Genomic DNA, 19,519 nt, shown 5'->3' with positions numbered 1-19,519 from the left:
TGGCGTTGGCTACAACTTTAAATCCTACTTCGGTGGAGGACCTAGCTATTGTGGGTTGCTTTTTTGAGGACCATGACATTAGATTAGTACTAGAGAAGACACAATATGCACTAGTTAATCTCCTGTCATCAGGGCACCTTGCCCAATTTGCATCTGAAAATGCAGTGATGTTCATTGATGTGGATTTACAGACCGTCGGCAAGATGCTCTGTTCGAAAGACCCATTTACATGACACAACATTAGGAGCTTCAGAGGCAGGCACAAGGGTCCATGCATCATAGACTAAGAGTGCATTGAACTCTTTAAACATAGTTTCTCCCCACTCTAGATATTTCTAGGTATTAGAGAAACAAAAGGGCGATTTAGGAATTTTGGAAGCAAGGGATAAATGAGTATGTGGAGGTGGCCACCGAATGGTGCCGTTAGTAAACTAACGAGGGCGAGAGGAATCACTTTGAGAGTGTGTGACCATTGAACACGGTTGCTGCAGAATACCAGGTTGTGTGGATTGAGATGAAGGTTTGGTGAAGAAGATGAAGTGGGGATTGGGCCTAGAATGGACTGGGCTTGTTGAGCTCGGACTGGAGCAGAGTTGAAAAGTGGGAGAGAAACAAACTTGGGCTCAGATAAAGGTTTGGCCTGGGAGATGTTTGCAAAGGGAAAATGGGCTTTATCATATTTAATATCTTTTGATATATAGACACGTTTTGATGGAATGTGGTAACAAATGGATCCACAATAGGCTGGGCCTAGACCAAAATAAACACACTGAAGGGCCCTATAATTGAATTTACGATGATTGAATGGACGAGTTAGAGGCCAACAGGCTAATCCAAAAACGCTTAGAGAGTTAAAATTAGGATTAGTTTTGTGAAGAAGAAAAAATGGAGATGAGTTATTAAGAGAAGAAGATGGAAGCATGTTTATTAAACATATGACATGTTGAAAAGCATAGGGCCAAAAAGTTAATGGGACAAAAGAGTGTGCAAGTAAGGCCAAACCTGAGTCTACAATATGCATATGCTTATGTTCCACTATGCCATTTTAGGTGTGGGCATGAGGGCAGGTGACACGGTGAATAATGCCAGGGGTAGAAAGAATTTCAGAGAAAGATCTAAATTCCCCTCCCTAGTTGGTTTGAAGTTGCTTAATTTTGGTATTAAACTGCAATTCAACATAAGTCTTAAATTTAATAAAGATAAATAACGATTGAGACTTGTGTTGCATGGGAAACAACCATGTATGTCTAGAGTAATCATCTACAAATGATATATAAAACCGAAAACCATCAGCTGAAACATGAGGTGAAGGACCCTATAAATCACTAAAAACAATATTAAAAGGTGCAACAGACTTAGTGGTTCTAGTATAAGCTGGTATGCGATGATGCTTTGCCATAGCACAAGCCTTACAAAAATTCATAGTGGACATTTCATCAAAAGTAAGACCATGCTTAACAAGGACAAAACGTACAATCTTGAGGGAAGGGTAGCCAAGGCGTGAGTGCCATAGTGGGACATAAGAAAGTGAGCTAGAATGAGCCTGAGGGGATTGTGGTGAGAAGGTATAAAGTTCATTAGCTTGTTTCCCTTGGAGCAGTAGATTCCCTGTGGTGCAGTCCCTTACGTAGAAATGATCAGAGAAAAATTGAAGAAAACATTATTATCTGAACAAAACAGGCAGATTGGGACAAAGAGTAGCTTAGTTAAAAGAAATTGAGATGAAGAAGAAGAGAAGATAGTTGAACTAAAGTATGAGATTGGGATAGAGGAGTCATCGCCAACACGAAATTGATCAAGACCATGGTATTCTGCAGACTAGAGGTTCAGATTTGCAAGCTCACTCGTAATGTGATTCATTGTCGCTGTGTCAGGATACCAAGCACCATTTGATGTATAGTTGGAGGCACTGTAGTGGGCTGAGGCAGGAGCTACAGATGTATAGGCTTGATTGAAACGGTAGATACAAGTAAGGGTCGTATGGCCAACCTTGTTACGATTTCGGCCATAGTCTTGGTGACCACGTATTGCACGACCACGACTGAAAGAAGGAGAGCAAGTGGAAAAATTGGCTGAGATTTCAGGTGAAGAGAAAACAGAGGCAGTAGCAGCGTGATGTTGTAGTTGAGCTTCATGGGCAAGACGATGACCTAGAAGTGTCTCAGTAGAGATGAGATCGAGTCGTGTGGTTACAGATGACACCAAGGCATCATAATCAGGGCCAAGGTTAGCTAAAAGATAGGGCACAAACTCAGTGAAGGGCAGAGGACGTCCAACGACAGCCATGGTGTCGGTGAGAGTTTTGGCTTTTTGAAAGTAAACGGATTTAGAATCGAAACCTTTCTTTAGGGAGGCAAACTGAAGTTGGGTTTGAATTAGACGGGCTTGAGAGGAAGAGGCATAAGTAGATTCCAATGATAGCCAAACATCATGAGCAGAAGCACAACCCACTACCTGAGCAAGGATGGATTCGAAAAGAGAGAATATCAACGCCGACGTGCCTAGTTGGTCTTGCTGGACCCAGATTTCGTATTCTGGATTGGGTGAGGTATTAGATAGTTGGTTAGGTGGAGCTGGGCAAGAGTTATCAACATATTTGAAAAGACGTTGGCCTCGTAGGTAGGGTACGAGTTGGACTTTCCACAATAGATAGTTTTCGGGATTACGTTTCATTGATAGAATATGAGAGAAGTTAGGTAAGAGTAGAGAAGGATGGGAGGAGGGGGAAGAAGTGGAGAGGGTGGTGGAGGAATCAGACATAGGGCCTTATGGCAGAGGAAAAAGGTGGACGATAAGTCCTAGGTATGCTCTGATACCATGCTAAAATCAGTGCTCCTTTTTGTATTATATGTTTTCATTACAATATTATAAGGCAAAGCCTCTCAATATATATACATAGAATAAAAGAATATTCTCTAACGTTAGGACAATTTTATTGCTAGCAAATATACGTTTGTTACAACGAATAGTTTGTTGAGAGTATTATGGAAGGCTCCTGATGCTGCTGTGTACGTTGCATGGAATCTGCATGAGATGCCGTTGGATGTTGCTGTGTGTGTTGCTTGGAATCGTTTGCATTAGCTGCAAGTTGTGCACCATGGTTTGCATGGGATGCATGCATTGCTTGAACACTTCTAACTAATTGGTGGTTGAGATGTAATGTGGCCATTTTTTGAGCAAATCGACATGCCAAAGATTCAGGATTAGAGGAAAATTGAAAAATCTGAATGAAGGTTTTCTCGGGTTATTATTAGAACTTTGAGGTTCTCAAGTGGAAAAGAGAAATATATAAAACAGACCCTACAATAATTTATTGCTGCACAGATAAATACTTAGGGTAATATTAAATTTATGTTTTTTCCTCCCACTTGATACCCTCAAGTTCGGACAACGGAATCTTTTTCTATCCCATAGAATCTAATGATTATTTAGTATTTAAATGATTGTCATAAGATGTTATATGTTAATGCAATTTCCAACTATGCTTACAACGCAAACCTACAATAAGAGAGAGCCTCGAGAAACTTAGTGGGGCATGCTTCCGATGGTTAAGTCGAATGAATAATCTAACTAGAACTTATACATAGTAGTCTATTTATAGGATTGGGGTGTTCTATATGGCATGACCTCTTTGGGGGCACAATTCTAGATGATTAGTTTGGTATGATCCCTTTAGAAATGCGATTATGCTATTGATAGCATCTTGCAATTATGCTATTGATAGCATCCTTTTGGTGCATATATCTCATTCGGATATGTCTTCATGAATTCCAATTTTGGGTGGATTCGATCGGTTGAGATTCTTTCTCGTGTATGATGTCTCTCATGGACTTTATCCCTAGATTCGTACAATGGATTAGTTTTACCCTTCAATCATCCTCAGTCACGTGAGATTGTGCCATTGGTCGCAAACTATTCTTTCTTAACCTATAACGTGTATTTATGTCCAACACTATATTTTTGGAACCCCGTGAGTATGGCATGAGTGTGAATTGGAAATATCAAAGAAAATGAGAGATGAACATCAACAATGGCAACAGTTGCCGTTTTCTTTATTTAAAAGTGGGGTACACCATTAAAAAAATGACTTTTATGCAAATTTCAAATTTATCTACTTTTTTTTTTTTTTAAATGGGTGCGTGGGACTTAAAATAATAGGACTGAAAAATATCATTTTTCATCTAAATATTAGATTAGGAAAACATGTCGGTGAAAACCTCGTTCCAAAACATGATGATTCTTCTTGTGTTTTCATCGGTGCGGAATCGACTGACGTTGCATTGCCACGTTAGCTTAAAAAAGAAAAGAAAAGGAAAACGAATGAAATATGCAGAAGGGAGGGAAAATGAAACAAAAAGAAGAAGCCGAAGCCCCTGCTCGAGCTGAACCCAGGATCCCATCATCGGAACGATTCTGTCTGTGGTCACCGCCGTGGACTAAAGAACTGGTTGTTGCGATTGCCGTTTGTCACACATTCCAGACCTGAGCTGCCGTCAACGAAGGTCTCACTAAACCGGTTGTAAGTAGATTTTTTGTTTACCATTTCCCATTTCCCATTCTCACACAAAACACTTTACTCTCACTGGAACTCAAAGCCACACACACACTTTATAGCATCTCTCTAGACTCTCATTACCTATCAGATCCATTTCTACTAATGGACTAGGGTTTCTAATGATGCTGAAGCTTAAACCTTGCCATTCTGAGCTGTTCTAAGGGATCGCTTTGAGCATAGATACAACGGGAAAGAATGTGTTGGTTATGGGTCTTGCTCTTTTGGTTCTATTTGGAGGTGCCTCGTCAGCTTCTACTACTCCTACAAGTGAGTTAGCCTATTTTTTTTTTGTTTCTATGTGAATATGAGCTTAACTGCTGAAGTGTTTTTTTCTCAATTACTTGATCTGAGTTTGCTATCTATCTTCTTTTTAAAGCAAAGATTGTTAGTGGGCTATTCTCAAATGATGTGTCTGTGTTTACAAAATGGTTATGGTCACTCAAACTCAAAGCAACAACCAAAACAGGTATAGATCTCTGGATGCAGCTACATTTTCTTTGTTTTATGTTCTGAGTCATTGTTTTGATGGAGGGATTTGTGGAGATGTAATATGAAATGGTAAGATTATCGGATTTGTGTGTGCAGCGGTTTCTGGTCGTCCGATGATGAAGTTTGAGAGTGGGTATACTGTGGAGATGGTGTTTGATGGAAGCAAGCTTGGGATTAAGCCTTATTTGGTTGAGGTGTTGCCCAATGAAGAACTTTTGCTTCTGGACTCTGCTAATAGTAATATATACAGAATATCGGCCTCTCTTTCTCTCTGTAAGTGGGTGCTTTTGGTCATGGCTTCCAAATATTGATTGGTTCATCTTGTTTTAATGAATTCATTTTTGTTTTGCTCGAGATTTTTATTTTTTGTATTTTTTTCCGTTAAGTTGTTGCGTCTGATGGTCATGCTATTCTGAAAATTTTAATGGGCTTGACTTGTTTATACAAAATTAACAATAAAACCTATGATTCTTTTTAAATGAATTGGAATGTTAATTAATTCAGTTATAGTCTCGGTGTTGTATATAGGAGTCTCGAAATCAACGTCTATGATGTAGAAAACAAACAAACATCAATTAGTTTTCTTTAGCCGTTGAATTCTCCACTATATTTACATTCTACCCCCAAAATTCATAATCTATACTAGCTTGATGAATAAAACCATAATGCGATTCTTTCATATTTGACCATTCTAACATCTAAAATGAATGCTGAAGGCCAGTGCATCCCCGGGATTAGTCGATATGTTGTTCCGGAACACTTGTGGCTAATCAAAACCATTTAAAATGAAAATTTTATTGGAGCGAATAGGAATCTGGGATGTTTATTTCTTTACCTTTCCAATTCTGCTATATCTAAGATATATGTCTTGCTTATCACACAATTATAATTATTCTTATAATTGTGGGAAAACTGCAGACACCAGACCAAAGCTGGTTGGAGGATCACCTAAAGGTTATTCTGGACATGTAGATGGGAAACCCAGAGAGGCAAGGATGAACCAGCTAAAGGGACTTACAGTTGATGATAGAGGAAACATTTATATTGCAGACACTATGAATATGGCTATTAGGAAGATAAGTGTTGCTGGTAAATGCTTTATATTTATATTGTTCAAGCATTTACTCTGCAATATTAAAATCTCATTGTCAAATTTTCCCTTTGTCTCTTCTTTTTTTTTTCCTTTTTAACTCTCAGGAAACATTTAGGATTTTATCTTATATGAAAATATTTTTATGTTTCCTTATAATCACTAAAGAATTAATAAACATATTCATAGTGGCTCATCCTATCGAGAAAGTAATCTAGGTAGGGGCGGTGGAGATTCGCTTCAGCCCATTAGACAGTATAGTACCAGCCAAAATACGTTTTTATGATATATTGCTTCCATATTTTGTTGTTTCTGGGAATCTATCATATGGATTAGATCTTCAAAATTCTGATTTATTTTTCTTATCATAGAACTAACCTGAGTATTTTACGAACTAGATGAGTTGCTCGTATTACATGTGCAATTTTCCTTGTAATAAATTATGTGCATTTTCTTTCTTCGATTAATTCGTTGTGTTTTTTAACCTATGGTTGACATATTTTCCCCCCCTTTTGGTTGACATGTTCTACCTGTATTTTCCATTTGAACTGAGACTACTTCTCAACTTTCTATGCTTGAGATTTAATAGTCTTTTCGATTGTTTTCCAGTAGTCTCGGGGTTATCACAAAAACCTTTCAATGCTGGAAGATGTGCTTGAAAGCTGATAATTTCTTCTTTGAGGATGATGAGGTTGTTGCTCCATTTGGTCTGCCTTTGTTTATATATCCAAGCAGTTTTGAGTACTTCATGAGCCAAAGTAGCATATAGCTGGGAGTCATGGCTATGTGTATGACTTGTATTCTGTTGTATCCAAGCAGTTTTGAGCACTTTCAAGAATTATGGCTATGTATATGACTTGTATTCTGATGTATATAGAATTACGCAATCTTAGAACTGAGGTCTGTAGGTTCATATAGTGTGAAGAAACCGCTCTAGGACGTCTGTGCATGATTACATGTGCATTATACTTTTGGCTTTGATTTTACGTGGGAAATTACTCCAGGACAAGCACCTGTCTGTTATATTTTTGGATACCATTCCCACATGTTTTTTTTTTTATTGCCAAAAAGTTCAAAGCTACATGAACACAAAACAAAAGAAGAGATATTCAATAGTACTCCATATATAGGATGGACATAGTTTTGATTTTTCATTCAATGCAGGTAATATTAGGATCATAACGTTAGTGAACACCTATCAGTAAAAGAAACCAAATGAATAATCACAATGAAAAATAACAGAAGTACAACACCTTTTACAAGTAAAATAAATCTCATGACAGCTTGCCCATCTGATAATCTCTGAATTCAAATACCTAGCAGTATGTGTTCCAACATTTCCACCAACATTTCCAGTTCATAAAAGCATTACAACACCTTTCAGTACAAAACATATAAGCAAAGTCCTATTTTTACACAAGTAAGTTTCACAAATAATTTACAAAACAAGTTCACAAGCAAAGTCTTTTTTTTTTTTTTTTTCACAATAGCATATAAGCAAAATAGAAACAAACCCAAATAGATGGTTACTTAAACCAGCCAAAATGAACCTCTACAATTAATGATCTAATCCAACGAAAGGACTTTTTACATGAAATTTATCCGAACCAAGCAAAAATTATTACAAAGGTGACAACACAATACAAACATAATAACTTTTGCTTTTCATTTTTCAGATTTTTCGCCATCTCTCTCACTTTATCTTCCCTTTTGCGAACGGCATACTCGCGCTTTAATACATCATCCCGCATTTTCCAAGCCTTATTTCTCTCTTGATAAAATGTTCTCTTCTAGCAACTGAAGTATATCTGTCCATACAAAGAATTCACATATCGGATCTCCCTGCATACAGTACAAACTCCCAATTAACATGATAAAGTACACCCCGCAACCTGCAAATCGATATGCAAATCTGACAAATATAAAGTTGATTTACCGTATTATACTTTGGATAGGTAAAATCTCCTTCCAGGATTTAAGCAAGTCTACTAACAAGAAAAAGCAAGAAAAAAAAAGAAAAAAAAAAGAACAGATATTAAAAAAGAATTGTATTTGCTCGAAGACTCAACTGGGCAAAGTAGATTTGAAATCCATTACTTGTTCTTATAATCTACAAATCTACAAATCTAGTTAATACATCTATAGTTCATATTTAGATCGCTTCTATTGTTAATAATCAATTTACTAATAAAACTACATATGCATGTACATATAGGCTTGCATGTGTGCATACATAAATAAAGGATTAATCAATGGCTTATTGTCGCCACTGAAGAAACATATTGGGTCTGCTCTGCACATCATTGGACATGATAAAGGATGTAGAATACCTATAAGACAACAAGTTCCTGCCAACTTCTTATCACTAAACCTCTGATCAAGGAAAAGGTATATCTTGTTCAAGTCAAAGGACCAAGTATACGGGACACATACAAAAGCATCGTCTGTGCATGCTAGTTTAGTGTATTCAATCACTATATCAATTGGAACTCTTAGAATCATTATAAATGACAAGAATTTCTCCATCCCAAATAATGGGGGGTCCCATTTGGCATTCACACATTCCTATACCCAACCCAAAGTATTAAACTAGAACTTGTATTCTTTGAGACAAGAAAACAAAATCACATGAAACCAAATGGATTTATCAATTCATCGCATGAAATTAGGCTAGTAAAAGAGAACAAGCATACGTCAAGTTCGCTGTGTGATTGTATTTGTTTTTTAAATCACTCCTAAAAATCATTCACCTCTTTCAAGAGCTGCTTTTGCGGTGCCTATTCACGCCCTTTTGTAGCAGCAAGTTCTTGTTCTAAATATAGGAATTGATCTAAAATTTGACATCTCAGCTTCTGTTAGGATCATAAATGAATTAGGGGATAGAAGCTTACATCCCCCCCTGCACACACACACACACACACATCTATGTATGAATGCATGTATTCACATATTCGTGCATGCAAGCATGGAGAAGCTTAAATCAAATTCTCAATGACAATTCCAAGAATTTCAATGGTGCATACAATGACATCTATTTAAAAAAATGAAAAAGAAAACTGCAAGTCATACCATTTAACTCATAAATCATTTGCTCAAGACTCAGGTTACAGTATATAATGATAAATTAGAAAACATCATTCCAAACAAATTATTCTATTTTCTATCATCTTCCTAAGATTACTTGCCTCTCGAGTACTATGAGATTAATACTTGCAACAGAGAGAATAAAATATAGAAATAAAACCACATGGAACTCTCGAGCACAGAGTGAAAATTTAAAGAACGCAAAAATTGATAGAATTTAATTGAGGCAATCAACTAGGTCAACTTTTTTTAGGAAATGCAAGTTTCAATGTAAAAAATGTTGAGAAATATAGTGGAAGATTTCTTCAACTCACCAACTTTGCTAAAATTCTCCTCCAAAGCCTTCAATCTGGACTGGTAGTCGTCCACTTGCTTCTCTGCATAACTTAAGCGTCAAAGAAATCCGATATAACCTACAATAACAAGAGCATAATCACCACAAGAGCAAATTTCATCCTGGAAGTGATGAAACCGATTCATATCCTTTACAATAATATCTTGATCTATTAAATTTTTCTAAATAATTAAATAAAATATCCATGCTGTAAGAAACTGATTTTGCTTTTATCGGTGAACTCTACAATTCCAATACACATCCTTTAGAATCCATTGCTCATCAAATAGAAATTTAGTCCACTACTTCTAATTTTTCTTATGATTCTTCACAGGGATTCAAAGTGAAGTTCTTAATCGGAGCTCAAAAATAAAAAAGAAAATATAACAATCAGAGAACTAACCTGATTTTGAAACTCGGCCCGATTGATGATTATGCCAAATTTTTTGAGATTAGGGTTAGGGTTAGGGTTAGGGTTAGGGTCGATGCTCTGTGGGCTTCACATTTTTAGATCTGGTGTTTGAAGACGATAGGGCTTCGTGGGTTCAAATCGGGTTTGTGGTTCGGTGATCTGGTACGAGCCTGAGATAACAAGGTTTGTGGGTCTGATGAAGAAGACGAACCGACTTCGTAGCTCTGGTGGAGAAGATCAAGTGGGTTCATGGCTCTGGTGGAGAAGAACAAGAAGCCTTGAACGAGTTTCGACGCTGAACCAGAGCCACGAAGGGGAAGACGATGGGAATGGGGAGAAAAGGGTAGGGTTTGGATCAATGTGAAATCTGAAACTTGAACGAGTTTTGACGTTGAACCAGAGCCACGAAGGGGAAGACGATAAGAATGGGGAGAAAGGTCTGAATTGAGCGGGAGAAAGTGAAGTTTGTCTGTGAAAATGAAATATGCCTGAAACGAGTTTTGAGACTTTGATTTCAAAACGCAAACAACGCAGTTTTGAAACGTTGTCACGTAGGATACGATTCCGTGCCGGTTCTCCAAATCGGTTGTAATTAGATTTTTTTATTTTTTAAAAGAAGCAACCATTCACTTTTTTCGAAACAACATTTGGTATAGTGGAAAGTCACAACTGCAAGAATTTTTTAAGGGGATAATGATAGGCTTACTACTTCCTACCACCTATTTATTACTCCTCTTATTATTATTTTTTCCCCCCTAAAACATAAGATTTTAGGATAAAGTTTTTATACAAATCAACAATTGTTCACCATTGCACACCATGTGGAAATTAGTTTTTTTTCCTACAGAAACACGCGTTTTGGAGAAACAACCCTATTTCCCATTTCGAATAAGCAATCCCACGAAGACCACCTTCCTCCTAACCCAGTAAGATTTTTCCAATTGGAGATTATGCTACTGGCACCCTTCTCTCCCTTTCGGGGTTTCCATTTTGTTATGTAAATATTCCTCTTCATTTTTTTCTTATTTTCGATGTTTTATGAATTTCTTCAATCTGTATGTTTTTGGGTAGAAGAGAGAAAGATCGTAGTAATGACTCCAATAAATCCAAGCTCAACTGTTAAGTGTTTACTTCTTGAGTAGTGCTGTGTAATGGAGTAAGGAATAGAATGGTGAACTGACCTGTGTAATCTGTTTGTAACAAGTTGGCCAGAGTGATGGAAATGCTCCTGCAAATGACAAGCAAGGGGATGCACACAAGATATTTGATAAAATGGCTCAAGAGCCTGAGAATTGTATTGTCAATATGGTTCTTCGAGGGAATCCTTTAATCTCCAAAATTCACTACAGAAAATATGCCTTTCGATACCTCTCACTTCACTATCTGATTTCTTTTATTTTTCCATTTCCTAACATGTAATTAACTCTAGCTTTTGTTAAACTGACCATGACAGACTTGGAATAAAACTAACAGACTCAACAATACGCAACACAGACTCATCAAAATGCAACGTTTGGCTTTAAAGCCAAACACTGCGTATAACACAGGTTACTAATCCCACTGACCCCAACCACACCGTTTGAAGTCTTTAAACTCAAACGATGTGTATTACATTTATTAAACCCACTCAAACTTAAACAAAATGCACGCACACTGCCTCTGGACTGCAACACACCATTTCCCCCTTCTTTCTTCGGATTTCATTCACGCACGACATCGTCATTTCTAGTTCTTCACCTCGTTTGTTTACAATTCAGATGAGATAAGATGAGATGAGATGTTTTATTGAAAGTTGAATAAAATATTGTTAGAATATCATTTTTTAATATAATTTTTATTTTAAAATTTGAAAAAATTGAATTGTTTATTATATTTTGTGTAGAAATTTAAAAAAGTTCTAATAATAAGATGAAATGAGATTGAATGTTTTGTGTATCCAAATTGAGCATTAATCACTACACCCACTCGAACACCCTTGACACTTCGACTTCTAACTCTCATCTTCCACTTCTCTGTGTAAGGGTTCCCAACTCTAACCCTCACCTTCAACTTCTCTGTGTTAGAGTCCCAGCTGCCAGGTTCATGACATCAACAGACCGAAATGCAAGCTTCTTTCTCTAGAGATATTTAAATATATTAAGAAAAAAAAAAAAAAAACTAACGGTCAAATGGAGGGATAGGTGCAGATTGATTCACTTTTAATGAATTCGGTCTGCCACATGGAGTGTGGGCCTCTGGGGTATGCGCCCAACAACCAACCGATACCAAGATTTTTTTAAAATTATAAATTCCACATAAATGAGCTAATTAAGGAAGTAAGGGTTAAAAGAGGGAACGTCAAACGACGTCATTTCAGTCCATTCAGCCTATCCCTTCCCTTCTTCGTCCAAGATTTCATTTGCAGGTTCATAATCCTCCTCCCGACTTTTCTGGAGAAAGTGATAAGAAAATAAGAAACCAAAAAGAAAAATCAAGAAACCGAAAATCTGATAACTATGAGGTCCTTGCATTTTACACCAGCAACTACACTAATTTCAAACGGTAATCCTCGTATATCACTCGCTAGTGGCTCTCCTGACCTCTATTTCCCGATTTCATTTATGCCAATTCAACCTCTTAAACATTCAGTCACTCTTCTAAAACCCCAGTCTTATCCGAAGCCACAGATTAATGCACGAGGAGGAGGAGGAGGAGAAGAAGACCCAGATTCCCAAGAGGCTCAAGTTCAAGACTTGAGGGTCCCAGAGCATTGGTTGATTCCCTCCAAGGCCTTGGAGGTATAACTTCTCCAATTTCTTCATACCCCCATTTTCGTCGTTAAATTCATTTTTAATTAGCACCATCGGTTAATTTGAGTAGCCAGATTCACGTTGACATTACCCAGTTGATCAAACTTATTTGTATTGTTGTATGTCATGAGCTTTAAGTTTGTATTGTTGTAATGTCATGAGCTTTAAGTTTGTGTTGTTGTGATGTCATGAGCTGTACTGCAACGATGGACACCAAAAAAGAGTGTATATATAGTGTAGATTGATTGAGACTAGTTTATAGTGAATCTCGTGAGAGGATATTTTTAACTTCTTTTTTGACATTACCCAGTTGATCAAACTTATTTGTATTGTTGTATGTCATGAGCTTTAGGTTTGTATTGTTGTATGTCATGAGCTTTAAGTTTGTATTGTTGTGATGTCATGAGCTGTACTGCAACGATGGACACCAAAAAAGAGTGCATATATAGTGTAGATTGATTGAGACTAGTTTATAGTGAATCTCGTGAGAGGATATTTTTAACTTCTTTTTAACTTAGTGCTATTAACCGGTTAAGGACTCCGTGTTTTATGCTGCTACACTATTTTTTTTCCTTTTCCCCGAGTGTTCTAGATATATACAATTAATCGCATGACGCTTGCTTCCTTGATAAGAGTTAGAATACACAAATAAAGCTGGATGACCCAAGTGACGATGCCAGTTGACATCTGTTGTGCATTCACCGACAAGTGCTTGTTTTATTGGACTGGAAGGAAGCTGATAGAGACCATTTTTAAGACGCCCTTGAAGGATTATTTTCTTTGTGCTGCAATCCTTGATCACAAAGTGAGGCGCATGAAATTCAAAAAAGACGGAATTGTCATGAGCAAACTTACTGACTGAAAGAAGATTTTTTGTAATGTGTGGAACATGAAGGAGATGTTTTAAAACAAAGGAACAAGCGGAAGTGCAAAGAAGAGAGGAGCCGATGTGATCAATAGACAAACCTGAGCCATCACCAACATGCATCTGATCAGGGCTGTTGTAAGGTTCTACAGACAAGTTGAGATTGGACAGATCTCTGGTCAGGTGATGGGTTGCGCCAGTATCAGGGTACCAATTCTCATCAGGTGCATTTTGTTGAGAAGCATAATATGCTTGAAGGGACTGAGATGGGCCTTGTTGAACAACATGGTCAAACCTGTAGTGACAATTAAGAGCACTATGACCCACCTTGTTGCAAATCTGGCATGTAGGGTGATGGCCATTAGAAAAGGTACCCGTTGATGGGGAATAATGACCCCTACCGCGACCATGTTGGCCACGACCACCGAGTTATGCGGCCACCAGAGTTGTCATAGAAGGGCCGTTGAGTTTTGCCTTGACTTGGATGATTCTGAGAAGCCATATTGGCAGAGGACATGGCAAGATAGTGAGAGGCTGATGTTGCTCAAGACGTTGTTCGTGTGCGAGAAGGTGTCCATATAATTCATCAAGAGGCAGAGGATCCACACGAGTTGTCACAGACGTGACAAAGGGATCATATTCGGTCCCTAAAAGTGCAAGCAAATAGGAGATAGTTTCATAAGAATTTAAAGGCTGTCCGGCAGCAGCAAGTGTATCACTGAGGACTTTCATTTTTTGAAAATACTCAGATATGGTAGAGGATCCTTTCTTCATGGTGGCAAGTTGATAGTGAGTGCGAGTGATACGTGCTTGAGATTGAGAAATAAACATTCTTTCGAGAGAGAGCCAGAGATCACGGGAAGTGGTGCAGCCCATGACATGCTAGAGGATATTTTCGGATAGGGAAGATATGAGGGTACTGAGAATGATTTGGTCTTGTTGGCTCCATAGTTGGAATGCTGGATTTGAAATGGTGACGGTGGTATTTGAGGTAGATGTTGGATTGGGTATGGTGGAAGGTGGAGGAGGGTTGGTGCCATCAACGAAGCCGTAGACGTACTGGCCACGTAGATAAGGAGTGACCTGAGCACGCCAGAGGAGGAAATTCTCGTGGGTTAATTTGATGGTAATCAGATGATGAATATTGGTGAGGCTAGTGATAGGAACAGAGGTGGAATTCGGGGATGGCTGTGGGTGGGTTTCAGCAGAAGATGGTGGTGAGGATACAGGGCTTTCCATTGGAACAGAGAAGGGACGTAAGTCTTGGTGGCTCTTGATACCAAGTTAGAATACACAAATAAGTGATTGGAATGTAATCTCCTTGCCTACTTTGCAAGAGTTGACGTTGCTTATATATAGATTATAAACAGAGGAGTTTGTTACAAGATATTGCGACTAGATAAACTAGATTACAGCAGAATAATTTAAATACAAAAGGTTGTTGAGATAACTTCATTATTTGAATTTACGTTTGTTGTTGATCAGTTTCGGGATTCTCGGAAATAGCTTCAACAGGATCCTTAACAAGAAGTGACATGCCAGGTAGAAATCAGACCTCCTATGCTAGGCAGTTCTACATTTTGAAGCATGGATCGGTTATCTGTTGCTGTTTCTATTGTCGTAGCTGATTATAGTGCCATTTTAGCCAGACAACCCAGCTATTAGAGCCATCAGCAACCACTGATCATCGAGCTGTGTTCTTAAAACTCTTGAATCTATGCACGTAGGGTCTAATATGCAATGTGGATGGTGCAGGATTATTAATTTGTTGGACCTCTCCACCAAATAGCTAATGTATAGTATCGTATCAAAGCTCAGTTCATTTATTTGTTTTTTAATCATACTGAAACTGCCAGATCCCTGCCCCTTTTTAGTAGGCATCTCTCATAATGTTATTGAAGTCCTCTACCTTGCAGATTTTAGAATTTTATCCTCAAAATTCTTGATTTGCTACGTATCTTGTGTAAAAATGTTTTCCAACATTTTGGTCTTTTTTGCATCGCATGGGATGCAATAATTAGACTTGTGTTCCACCACCCTGTTCTGGAATTCTTTGACACAATGTTATCTGTGTCAATTGATGGAGGGTTCTCTCATGTTTTCCCTGTGGCGGCCAGGAATATTGGTAACATAAAGCTATCACTTCTTTTGTATGTTGAAGATACTTTATTTTTTTGTCGGACAAATCCAATTCATCTTCATCGTGTGTGTGCTCTTTTCTTATGCTCTGAAGCAGTCTTAGGACTAAAGGTTAACTTGGATAAATTTGAGTTGGTTGCAGTGGATCAAGTCACCAATATGGATAGTTTGGCAGGCATTCCGGCGTGTAATGTGTCATACTTACCTATGAAATATTTGGGTCTTCCTTTGGGGGACACTTTCACGGCTAAGATAGTTTGGGATCTGGTCATTGAGAAGATTGAACAAAAACTAGCTAGTTGGAAGAGAGTATGTTTTCCCAAAGGTAGTAAGATTGTTTTGATAAAGAGTACTCTCTCCAGCCTGCCTATGCATTTCATATCTTTATTTCTGTTCCCAGCCAATGCAACTAACTGCCTAAAAGTTGCACAGGGACTTCTTTAAACTTCCTCCGCCGGGGTGGTGGTGGTGGTGCACATGGAACGAAAGAAATGGCCGCTGCTTTGAGGATAAGGAACACTCTCCAGACAGTTTTAGGGACTTCTTCTTTCATCCTTTGTTGCTCTGGGCCTCTTCTATTGTATGGGATGGAGCGAGTCTTAATGTTTTGTACGCTACTATCAGTAGTACGTAGTTTGTAATTAGGCTCTTTCTTGTATACTTCTTGTGTACTCGGCCTTTGCCTATTTACGTGGATCAATAAAACTTCTTTTTACGTATCAAAAACAAAGTTGGGCCAAAGTATTTTTTCAATCTCCGAAGGTGGGTTAGGAGTTTGAAACTTGATTTCTATAATCATACACTCTAGCAAAAATGGCTTTGCACTATCTGAACAAGAGAGAGGCCATGTGGAGAATGAGTAGGCACTAAGTATGGATGTTCGTGGGGCAGGTGACATTCTAATGAGGTCTAAGGACCATATGAGGTGGATTATGGAATGACATAAGAAAAGGGTGAGGGAAGTTTTCTAAGCATACTAGTTTCGAGGTAGGAGATGGTGTTACGATTAAATTCTGGCTTGATTGGTGGTGTGGTAGTAGGGCTCTCAAAGAAGCTTGCCCAAAGGTGAACATGGTGGCTTGGGTTAAGGATGCTTCAGTGGCAGACCTTTTGGAGACAAATAGTGAAATCTGTTAGCGGATTGTAGATTCAGCAGAGTGGCTCATGATTGGGAGGTTGAGGCCATGACTGCATCCGTTTAATCTTCTGTACTCATTATTTTCAGAACAATAGGTGAAGACAAGCTGCTTTGGGCTCCATCCAAGAAAGGAAGGTTCAATATCCGGTTTTTCTATAATGTCCTTATCCTTTTAATACGAACCCATTTACTTGGAAGAGAATATGGAAGACTAATGCACACCCAAGAGCTCCACTTGTTGCTTGGACAAATCTCTCGGGGAAGATTTTTATCATGGACAATCTGAGAAAAAGTGTTATTGAGTGTTAGTGTGCAAAAGGATTGAGAAATCTTGGACCATCTTTTACAGCATTTCCAGGTGGCTAGTGCTCTATGGAGTGATTTCCTCATTCAAGTTGGTTTGGATTGGGTTATGCCCAGAGTATAGTAGACCTTTTTAACTCATGGAGAGGATTAGGCGGTTGTCCACAGATCTTTGTAGTTTGCAAAATGGTTCCTACATGTCTCATACGGTGTATCAAGATGGAAAGGAATGATAGTAAATTTTGAGGATCAGAAATGGACGATAAAGGAGCTCAAGACTCTTTTTCACCTTCTCTGACAGCTTCCATAGGTTTAGGGCTCGTTTGGAGAGTATATCAGAATTTTGTGAATAGTAGTGAAATAGTTTGATTTAAGATGTTTTATTGGATTTTGGGAAAGGAGAGAGAAAGTTTAAAAAAATTATTATAAAAATTAAAAAAAAAAATTGAATATAATTTTTTGTTTTGAAATTTAAAAAAAGTTTGTTGTTTTTGGTGTTTTGTTTGGAAGTTTGGGAGGGAAAGTTGTATTGGTTTTGTGTTTGGATAATGATTAGGTTTTGTGTTTGAGTGATGTTTGGGAAGGAAATTATGAGAAGTTTTGAGAATATATGAGAATACCTTGTTACCCAAACAAGGCCTTACTCTCCATGATTATCTTATGTCTCTTTTTGTTTCCAATCAGATGACTTTCGTGTACGCATCATGATGTACATGTACTGCACCTTCTAGCGTTTTTTAATGATACCAAGAAAAGAAAAGAAAAGAAAATGTCTTTGACATGATTTCAAGAGCCAAAATCATATTTTAATTGTTCACAGGGTGATGAAACGGTACTTTAATTGAGAAAGGGAGATTCTCTGTGATTTTCTTTGGGATGATTGCTAGCAATTTCAACTTGCTTGCTTGTATAACTCAGGTTGTAGATGGTGTGACTGACGCTTTTTCCAGCCTCTTTCAGGAATCTGAGTGGCTCAGGTTTACCCTTCACAAATGGTTGGATGATGAGTATTGTCCCGAGGAAACCAACGTGGAAATCAGCAAGGTTGCTGCCAACTCATTCTACAAATCTTTGCTAGAGAAACAAACAGACCTTGGTGAAATCTTGTTGAAGATGGCTAGAGAATTGGAATCCATCTCCTACCAAGAGAGCTTTCATGGGGCGTTCTCCTCAGCCAATGCAGCGGTAAACTTAATTGCCCAACGCATAGAGCAGGTTTAGTTGTTTAACCGGTTGCGGTCTCAGAGTAACTAACTGCTATTTCCCTAATAAAACACATTTCTATCCTTAATTATGTAGTCTGATTTTCTGCAAATCAATGTTAATCAGAGTTTACTAATTGCATGATCCTCTTCGAGTACTGAAGATCCGTATCTTTACTTTGAGTGCATCTTTTTGGAAGGTCAAAAGGAACAGGTTCAATTCTCCATTGCTCATTTTCTTTTCAATTAATTCTTTTCTCCTTTTGTTCCATTTTGTTTATGTTCAATGAAACCACACTATTCCATCTTCGATATATTACAATCTAGTTAATGCAAAATAAGAAACAAAATACCATCGCTAAAGCTTGCTTGCACTAAAACATGGAGGAATTGTTAATGAAGGCATGACCAGGAATTATTTGATTATATAGATCGAAGGAGATGGACCTTTCCTTTTCTTATAAGACATGAAATGATTGATTCTGATTTAAATGAATGTATTGAGATTAAGAGATGAGATGATTTGTGAATAGTAGTGAAATTTTTAGTTAGAATTAGATGAGATGAGATCCAAACGGGCTGTAAAGTGATCTCATTGACACACACAAGGATTCGAGTTAGAGAGAGTAAAAGTTGTCCTAAAGGGATTAAAAAACCTGAAATTTCTGAATAGAATTGTTGAGGTAACCAGTTGATATGGTAAGGGGACTCTCTGCAATAATTCCTTTATAAAAGCTAACTCCATGTTCTAAGAAGTACTTATTAGTAAACTTAGTGCACAGCCCTACTTATGGACGGATCGGGTCTTACGGACGGATCGGGTTATGTACTTTTTTGCACAGCCCTACTTATTACCAAACTTAGTGCATATATGGTAGAATATTGAAGATAAAGATTTACCAAACAATCAATTCATGTGGGAAAGAAGTGCTAATGGATAGAAAACTGATCTCTCATTCATGCAGTAGCCATGGCTAAAAGGCATGTCTATTGATGAGGGGACTCGAAACTAATACTACTTGATGGAGGTCCCATTTAATAACTTTTGAAATCTTCGAGTTCAGGGAAGCAGTTCAGCAACACACAAAAGGCTCTTTCAGCCACATATTCTATTGATTA

The 19,519-nt window shown here is 37.8% G+C and overlaps 1 protein-coding gene and 1 long non-coding RNA gene across 2 annotated transcripts; one reads left to right on the top strand and one right to left on the bottom strand.

The window, feature by feature from the left end:
* Positions 1–7,676: 7,676 nt before the first annotated feature.
* Positions 7,677–11,409, bottom strand: LOC108992136. The gene is made up of 4 exons (XR_004797617.1): positions 11,146–11,409; positions 9,533–9,631; positions 8,071–8,119; positions 7,677–7,976 (listed from the first exon to the last, which is right to left on the bottom strand). It is a non-coding gene; the product is annotated as an uncharacterized LOC108992136 (long non-coding RNA).
* Positions 11,410–12,316: 907 nt separating this feature from the next.
* Positions 12,317–18,620, top strand: LOC108992124. The gene is made up of 2 exons (XM_018966592.2): positions 12,317–12,741; positions 18,159–18,620. The coding sequence occupies exons 1-2, from the start codon at positions 12,460–12,462 to the stop codon at positions 18,417–18,419; spliced, it is 543 nt and encodes a 180-aa protein (XP_018822137.1). The 5' UTR covers positions 12,317–12,459; the 3' UTR covers positions 18,420–18,620.
* Positions 18,621–19,519: the final 899 nt, after the last annotated feature.

This window comes from Juglans regia, chromosome 11, assembly GCF_001411555.2.
Source record: "Juglans regia cultivar Chandler chromosome 11, Walnut 2.0, whole genome shotgun sequence".
Taxonomy (NCBI): Eukaryota; Viridiplantae; Streptophyta; class Magnoliopsida; order Fagales; family Juglandaceae; genus Juglans; species Juglans regia.
Note: the sequence above shows the minus strand (reverse complement) of the source record. Positions and strands in the feature narration are given on the sequence as shown.

What these genes read in the sequence shown, in the direction of transcription:
- LOC108992124 (XM_018966592.2), top strand. Translation starts at nt 12,460, where the DNA reads ATGAGGTCCTTGCATTTTACACCAGCAACTACACTAATTTCAAACGGT. An exon ending in TTCCCTCCAAGGCCTTGGAG is followed by an intron (nt 12,742 to 18,158) that starts GTATAACTTCTC and finishes AGCCTCTTTCAG; the next exon opens with GAATCTGAGTGGCTCAGGTT.